This window comes from Homalodisca vitripennis, chromosome 4 (assembly GCF_021130785.1).
Source record: "Homalodisca vitripennis isolate AUS2020 chromosome 4, UT_GWSS_2.1, whole genome shotgun sequence".
In the NCBI taxonomy this organism is placed as follows: Eukaryota; Metazoa; Arthropoda; class Insecta; order Hemiptera; family Cicadellidae; genus Homalodisca; species Homalodisca vitripennis.
Window position 1 is genome coordinate 203,957,196 of NC_060210.1, and position 9,192 is coordinate 203,966,387.

The window sequence follows — 9,192 nt, forward strand, 5'->3', positions numbered from 1 at the left end:
GAGCTGTACTAGGCCTAAGATGTTCTAACCACAGAACACTTACATAAGCTATCAGGTGCAGATAACACTGATCACAATCATAGATAACAAGAATCACAGTAACCAAATATAACCACAAAATGACATTACATTTCAATTATTAAAAAACATAGCTATTTGCGATTTCCACCCCCTAAAACTACACATAAAGGGAGACTTTAATAAGCGGCCTACACTAGTTTTTCGTTGTTTTATGGAACAATTCAATATATTATTCAACTTCGATATTGAAAAATCGTAGACAATAAGAGATATAATAAATTACCGTAATAAGAAGAAACTCATAAATTAGGGTTACAATTTTTTAACAAAAATTTAACATTAACATAACAAAACAACAAAACTAACTATGGCCTAGACTTAGATATCAAAGAAACCTTAGCCTAAAATAATTATAACTTGCCCAGCTTGATATCAATGAGTAACCGCTTTTGTGAAGTGGAGGAAAGTTCTCCCCCATGGGTTACCAGGAGCCCAATCCAGATGGGATAGGGTACGATAAGGGACCCGGTTTTGTATATCAAAGAATGTAATCATCAATACCTAATATTTGCATCTCAAATCCTAGACTATCAATCGATAAAAGTATCTATAGTCCTCAATATCAGTTATATGTTTTAAATTAAAATGTGAATTTAATATTTACAGTGATCAAACAAATTATTATAACCAAGATTAGGAAAGCTGAAGACGACCATATTTGCTCCTCTCACAGTTACAGTTGTTCCCGCAAATTTCACAAAATGGGTTTTTTGGTACGAGTCCAACATGTTGAAGCCACGAAAAACATGTCATATCATCTTTCAAAGCAATGTTGTGTAGTTTTCTAAAATTTACTGCCATTTTTAATAATTAAATGTTACTTATGTAAAATTGAAATATTACCTTACGTGTATTAGCCTATTTGAAAGTGTTTACAGCTGTTGATATAGATTATTTAAGTTAATTGTTCAAAATAATTAGTATCGATTTGTTATATCAATGGTTATGATTAATTAATATTGTTTACCAATTTCGATATAAAAAACCGGGTCCTCTTATCGTACCCTACCCTCCAGATGTTGAAGCCAATTAAATAGTCACTTGTGAGAAATATCTCACGTATTTAAAATTAAGTAATTTAAAATTACTAGGCCTATAACTAATAAGTTCAAATCATAGGTGTGCTAAGTTAAATCAATTGTAAAATCAAATTATTCCTATGGATAAAAACAAATGAACCATTAGATAATAGCAATTGAGTAAAGAGCGTAGGCTGCTTATTAAAGTCTACCCATTAAAATTTTGATTTGCCTAGCAACTCTGGCCTTAAACTTCTCTGACACCCCATCTTATGGAAGTGCAACCTTGTTTTGGTCATCAGAAGTCCAATTCTGGGCCAAATTTCTGTACATCACAAAGTGCATAGATAACTGAATATATTGTAAGAATTAGTCTAAAATTATCCTTGGATTTAGTTTACCTTGAGCTGCATTCCTGGTTTTCAGTTGATCAGCAAGTTCAATAACTCTCTTCCAGTTAGATTCTTCTCTGCTTTTTTCTATTTCGGTTTCTATTCTAACCGCGTTTCTACCTTTTCCTGCCATACTTTATCTCAGTGATGAGCTAATGTAACAAAACATATTATAAAAACATAACCAAACTTTACAATACCTAGACAAATGTCGTACTCAAATCATGTAACGTCCGTTTCAGATAACATATTATTTTATATTTATAATATATAGTTCCACTAACTTATTAAACAATAAAATTTTAACTTTAATGACTTTTATAAAGCAAACAGACGTAAAAAATTCTGACTTGGCAGACGACGGATGATAAGTAAATAAAACTTGCTCAGTTTTAATCTCAAGCTAAAACAGGTTTGAGTTTGAGATAAAACACCTCGATTCACGATTCACGAATCATGTAATCACTAATCAGTAATCAGGACAGGTTCTCTCATCTGGTAACAGACAACAGTGTGGCGTTCCACTTATAAAGTCCCACCTAATTTCCCCTCCTGGAACGAAAATCTTCCCTTTTTTGCCCTCGGACCTCTCATCTTTCGTTCGGGGCTGTAATATATATATATATATATATATATATATATATATATTATATATATATATATATATACGTATAATATAATATGTGTGTGTGTGTGTGTGTGTGTATTGTGGAACTATACAAAATTATGATAATTCATTTACATTTTTAAAATAAGTTTAATACTGAATGTGGCTTTAAGCAGTCATACATGATCTTAATTAGGTCTTTCTTGTGTTGAGATGTGTAGTTTTTGCTCTGAAATATACATGCACTTTTATTTGGTTTCTATTGGTCAAGGAAGATGTTTTAAAACCTGCAAAAATGATTATTGTAAATTGATGTGTTGATAATTTTCCTTTATAACACATTATAATAATTTAGATTTACAATGATTTCTTTTTATAATTATTAGTATGTTCTTTTATACTTGTTCTTACAGTTCTTGACTTTTACCGATATGAGAGTTTTTTGGATCCACAGAGGGGTGTACTGGTGCCGGAACGCCACTGTTCCGACTCTACTCTGATGAAAGAAACATTAATTTGTAGGTAAAATATATCCCTTCCACTAAGACACTGGTAGTAAATTTGTATGTGTACGTTTTACTTGATATTGTTCTACTCCAACGAAATTCTGTTTCAAGCGTACTTTTGCCTACACAATCCAAGAACAAATTAAATTCCAATCAATGTTTTGCGCTAGCGTGGGATTCAGTAGGTGCGTTGGCGTCAATGCGGGTCGGTGCTGTGACATGAGCCTATTCCCATCTTGTCATAGTCTGTCTGTCAGTGTAACCGCTACTAGATATAAGTAATCTATTAGTTCCGAGTTTTTAGGCAGTGGCCGCATTTCCCTATAGGCCCACTAGGCCCAGGCCTAGGGCGCAAAATTTTAGGGGGCGCATAAATTTTAAAAGTACACAAAAGAAAAAAGTTGCGGCGGCGGTGGTGTTGGCGCTCGGCGGGGCGGGTGGCCAAGGTCAACTAGGTCCGGGGTGCGACGTTGACTCATTCATTGGTTTATTGCTTTTATTTATTCAAAACACTCCTATATATATATATATATAAAATATTGTAATTATCTTTCATCAAAATTACGTAATTAAGAAATTTACTGGATTTCTACGTCAGTGTAATCTACGTCAGTGTAATCAGAGTCCTCTGGGGGAGGGGCGCTCTTTGGTCTGTAGGCCTAGGGGCGCCGAATTTGTAAATGCGGCCCTGTTTTTAGGGTTAGTTTAGCCGAATATTGTACTACTAAAAGCAGTTGTGTAAGTTTTATAATTAGTTCGTGATAAATATTAATGAAATAAAACCAATTTCGTCAACCTTTATTTATTTGTTTCCAATGTCACTATGCATACCTAATTAAAAGATACGCTAGTGTTTTCTTTTTTTTCAGTAATCAAACGTGTTAATTAATAATGCATTTGTATTGCTTGCATTTTTATTAAACAAGCTCTTTGTTGACGAATGTGTGCGTAAACGAAAACAGCTTAAGTTAGTTTAGTTAATATTTTATTCGAATTATTTTATTGCAATTACAATGGAAGTCACCAAAGCAAAACAAAAACTGTAGTATAATGTTCAAAAGACGAGTGGCTACTTGATAAATTTCAACGGACATGCAAATTTGTTGAGTGCAAATTTGATCTTTAATAAAAAGATATTTGAACACAAACATTCTGCTAGCTACTCAATTGTTGACAGAATCACTTCTGAAGCACCAAAAATCAACTCCAAAATTCAAGCACCAATAGTTGATGACAAGCGTTTATAACAACTTGCTTAAAAAATATTCATATCGATTTCAAGCCACGAATTTCGCCTGTCGAGAATACCGTTTCACCAAATACCCTACGAATCTGTTAGAGGAACTAACAATGCTCGAACCTGATCAGTGGCCTACCGTAGTATATTTTGAAATCGTAATTTTTCAAGCGTATTTAAACGCTTCAGTTTGTATTGGAGTCGAGTGAAAAGAGCCGCGGTATCGAGTATCGGAAACGATCCATCCCTAGTAAACATTTCAGGGACGTTATAAAATGCACGCATATCCACGCATGTTTCCCAGAGTCCGAAATTAATGCATAATGCACTTTTCCAGATTCTCATCGTTGGTTGTTGCCCTGGTTTGAGTTCCGCGAAAGTATCGTGGGTCCACACACACACACACACACACACACACACACACACACACACACACACACACACACACACACACACACACACACGCACGCACGCACGCACGCACCACGCACGCACGCACACGCACGCACGCACGCACCACTGACGGCCATACATAAAGAGTACATTAGAAAGTTAGAGAGAAAGACTATTTGGTTTGAACAGTTCGAATCGTCCAACCGATCATCACGTATGCGGGGAAGTCGTTCAGGTTAATAGTTGATCGGAGAACCGTCTAGCCTCGTCAAACCAATCGAAAACTGACGTGCGTTGTTGAATCGGTCGGCTGGCCGTCTGTAGACTGGCGAGAAACGTAAGCTGCGTTTACACTGGCAAGTAAAGTTGCGAGAGAATTTGCACAACTACTGTCAGATAATGTGAACAAAATAAGCAATTTTACTCACGAGAACTTACTGTCGGAAGTACTTGGAACAGTTGTATCTCTGGTTGTTCCGGGAGTCAATACGAAGTCTGTTCACACACGGCTGTGATGTCTCGGTATTATCTAATAGATGGTACTGGTCTCCGGTTCTTGCAAACAACTATCCGACACAGGTTGCAGCAGCGCTCGCAAGAGCTCTTTTGCACGTTTAGACGCAATTTCTACGGTCGGGCACAAAACTTGCGCAACTTTTTGCCAGTGTAAACGCAATTCAGTTAAGGTTTGAATATAACCGTGATATCAAAACACAACATCACTATTTTTTTAACCTATGTAATCTGATGACCAATCGGAACGCGTGTGAAAAGCAATTCCCCCCCCCCCACCCCCCCCCCCCCCCACCCCCCCCCCCCCCCACCCCCCCCCCCCCCCACCCCCCCCCCCCCCCACCCCCCCCCCCCCCCACCCCCCCAGTGTAGACTATCGGGAACTCAATAAAATTACAGTTCCGGAAATATATCCCCTTCCAGATATACATGAAAACTTTAGACATGTTAGGAGGCAGTCAGTACTTCTCGGCACTGGATCTGAATTCAGGTTTCTATCAGGTAAAAATGCACCCTGAAAGTCAAGAGAAGACGGCCTTCAGTACTCCTGATGGTCATTATGAATATACACGCATGCCAATGGGATTGATCAATTCTCCTTCTGTATTTCAACGATTGGTTGATACTACTCTCACAGGTCTGAAAGGAAAAGCATGTTTTGCCCTACATGGATGATATCCTAATCTTCAGTTCGAGTATTGATCAGCACGCTAAAGATCTTAGTGAAGTTCTAGAGAGATTTCAAGAGGTAAATTTGAGTATCCAGTTGAAGAAATGCCAAATAGCAAAGTCTGAAATTAAACTTCCTAGGCCATGTTGTATCGAGAGATGGAATCAAACCATGTCAGAATAAGATTGAAGCTGTCAAAAATTTTCCAAGACCCAAGAATGAAAAGGAACTTCGTGGATTTATAGGACTATGTAGTTACTATAGGAGGCATGTACCGAAATTTGCCGACATCGCTAAACCTCTGACAAAATTAACCAAAAAAGACCAAAAGTTTGAGTGGAACGAAGAAGCGGAAACATCATTTGAAAAATTGAAGACCATCCTTGTAACTGAACCTTTATTAGTGTATCCAAATTTCTCCAAGGAATTCGTCTTAAGCACTGATGCAAGTAAATGTTGCACTTGGCGCAGTATTAGGACAAGTGATTAATGGAATAGAACACCCTATCGCCTATGCGTCAAGACAGTTAAAACTCTGCTGAGCAGAATTATACAGTAACAGAAAAAGAACTTTTAGCAGTTGTATGGGCAGTAAAGTATTTCCGATGCTACCTGTACGGACGATCATTCTCCTTGTATACTGATCACAGCGCAATCAGATGGCTGCTGTCGCTAAAAAGATCCTTCGAGTAGACTCACTAGATGGGCACTGAAATTGGCTGAATATGACTACAAGGTATTCCATAAACCAGGGATAAAAAATCAAAACGGCTGATTGTCTGAGCAGAATTGTGTGCAAGAATACTGTGGAAAGTCTACCTATATTGGATGTGGACAGCAATTAAAGAAAATCAATGTAAGGATGAAGAGTGCCAGAGATTGAAAAAATACCCTCAGTTCAAAACAAGTCCACAAGGAGTCATCTATATAAAGAGGCAGGACAGACAACTGATAGTCGTTCCAAGACGGTTAAGAGAGAAGGTTATTCGTTTACACCATGATATCCCGACAGCAGGTCATGGAGGTATCAAGAAGACGATGTTAAGAATCCAAGAAAAAGTTTTATTGGCCGAAAATGAAAATTAGATGTTGTCTCCTTTATCAGAGCATGTGATCCATGCAATAAAAGAATGGATTACGGAAAAACTAAAGCACCTTTAGGTAAATTTCAAGAAAGTACAGAATTTGGATACCGGATTTCGTGTGACATTGTTGGCCCATTACCCCTAACAAGCTCCAAAAACAAATACATACTGACAGTTATAGATCATTTTACAAGGTACGGAGAGTTTATTGCATTGCCAGACCAAACTGCAGAAACAATAGCCCGAGCACTTGTGCAGAGAGTCATTACGAAGATGGGAGTACCCTGTGAATTAATTACTGATCAAGGCTCAAATTTCACATCCGAAATAATGAAAAGCATGTGTGCTCTACTAAGAATAAAGAAACTTCAAACCACCGCATATCATTCCCATGAGCAATGGTAGAACAGAAAGAGTTCATAGATCCATACCCAAGATGCTAAGTCATTATGTCAACCGAAAATCAAACAGACTGGGACGAGCTCCTACCAATGGTAAATATGGCTTATAACTCTCAAGTGCATGATTCAACAGGATTTTCTCCTTTTGAGCTAGTCTTTGGAAGAGAGATGAAGACTCCCTTAGAAGATGATCTATTGATCACAGAAAGATGATGGTTACCCTGATTATGTCGAAGATCTTAAGATGAAGTTGAATGCCGTAAGGAATTTGTCTCAACAATGCCAAGACCATGCAAGAACCCAGCAAAAGAGACAATACGACAAGAATTCTAAGCTAAATAAATTTGAAGAGGGCCAACGAGTATACCTTCACGTGCCCCCAAGTGAAAAAAGGAAGAGTGAAGAAGTTGTCTAGACCATGGAAAGGTCCATACACAATTGTCAAGGTTATATCAGATTTGAATGTCGTACTCCGAATTAAAAGGAAGAATGTAACTGTACATGTGAATCGAGTAAAACCTGTCACCGAGTTTAAGTTGCAAGAACAAGGAAGTAGCCAAAATGATCCAAAAGCTGCTCAGGTAGCAGAAGAAGAAGAACAGGAAGAAATCATTGAAGAGGACCGAAGACCATGAAGAGGCATTCAATAGAGTAGCCGGACAAAATGAAGAACAAGACAGGATAGAACCAAGCCCAGGAACCGCAGAAGAGCACGACCAGGCCCTTTTAGATCCATAAGAGATAGAAGAAAACCGTGTAGATTCAAAGACTATGAAGTTTATTAAATAATAGGAATGTATATACATATTGTTATGGCAGTGAACGCGTATTGCAATCGTTTATTTAGTAGTTAAAAGTAAACGCAATGTATTGAATAATTATGTATTGTTTGTTATTTGAGGATGTTATATGATACACTAAAATATTCCTCGTTAGTATGTTATGCTTCTTGTCTGATGTGTAAGTAAAAGATGTTTTAGAGTACCACGTACAAAGTAGAATGCAATAGTTACTCCGAATTGAATGGGTTGTATGCGTGAGTATGAATGTTGTATGACTGTGAAACGAATGTTGATGAATGGGTATGCAAGGTGTGTGAAATAAAAGCCAAATTAAAGGATCCAAAACAATTCAAATGTGTGATTGAGTACACTATAAGGAAAGAAGTTATATCTACGCAGGTTAAGATAAGAAACATAAGATCAAGCTGTACGTAATAAAATAAATTCGAATAAAGTCAGGATATTCATGAAGTAAACAATTATTAGGATCTAAATGATGATTTCAGGAATACTTGTACTCTTTGTCGAGACAGGAATGGCAGAGAATGAAAATGAACACAGGGAATCAGTTTTCAAGAAACTTCATGACACAATTATTTCCGAGGATGAATGGAAGATTGTATTAGATTTTTAATATGATAGAAATAAGAGACGAACTTGAGTCACTTAAGACATTGTGCACAGACTTAGTTTATTATACGAACACTAGTGTAAATGTGTGGGATGAGGACTTTGCTTTCGAATATAGTAGAATTAAGACCGGGATAGACCAGTATGAATCCGATGTAAGTGACTTATTTAGACTTCTACCTACAGAACGCTCCAAGCGAGGACTAGTTGATGCAGGAGGATATGCATTGAAATGGTTGTTTGGTGTGCCCACTAGCGAAGATATGGAACAAGTTAATAGTAAAGTTGAAGAGATAAAAAAGATTAGCGGATCACTGTTGAGTTCTAGAGAAAACCAAATCACCTTAATGAAAGACATGAATGAAAAGATGGTAACAAATACTAAAGCCATATCAGAGATAATGACTAAACTTACTCATTCAAATAGCATGTTAATCACTTCACTCCAAGGATTCGAACAAGAAAACATTAATGCTACATCGTTCATTAACAAAACATTTAAAATCTGTCAGTCTTAGCACGTCATTTAGGTCAAACCATAGATGAAGCAAAGTTAAGAATTGTTGAGTTTAGGCAAGCCTTAGAATTAGTAAACACAGGTAGAATAAGCAGCAAATTACTACCACCCCATGAGTTTGTAAACATATTTGCTTGACATAGGAAAAGTCATACCTCGTCATTTGAAACTAATTATACCAGTTAATGAAGAGGACGTATTTATGTATTACACCTTTTGCACTGCTCATGGCTTTAGCCACCAAGACAGGAATTAGATTGATCGTAACTGTACCTTTAAGTTCGCAAGACAGACGTCTTGAACTTTATAAAGTAGAAGTTATTCCATTGTACCAAACAAAACCTTCAACATTGGTTAAA

The 9,192-nt window shown here is 37.0% G+C and overlaps 1 protein-coding gene across 1 annotated transcript in view; it reads right to left on the reverse strand.

Annotated features, from left to right (window-relative positions):
- The window catches only part of LOC124360922 (tetratricopeptide repeat protein 7B-like), a 79,047-nt gene extending 77,061 nt beyond the window's left edge, over positions 1–1,986 (reverse strand). The window contains 1 exon segment of the mRNA XM_046814924.1: positions 1,502–1,986. Within this exon segment, the coding sequence (XP_046670880.1) occupies positions 1,502–1,625 (124 nt within the window). The 5' untranslated portion in view covers positions 1,626–1,986.
- Between the last annotated feature and the right edge of the window lie 7,206 nt (positions 1,987–9,192).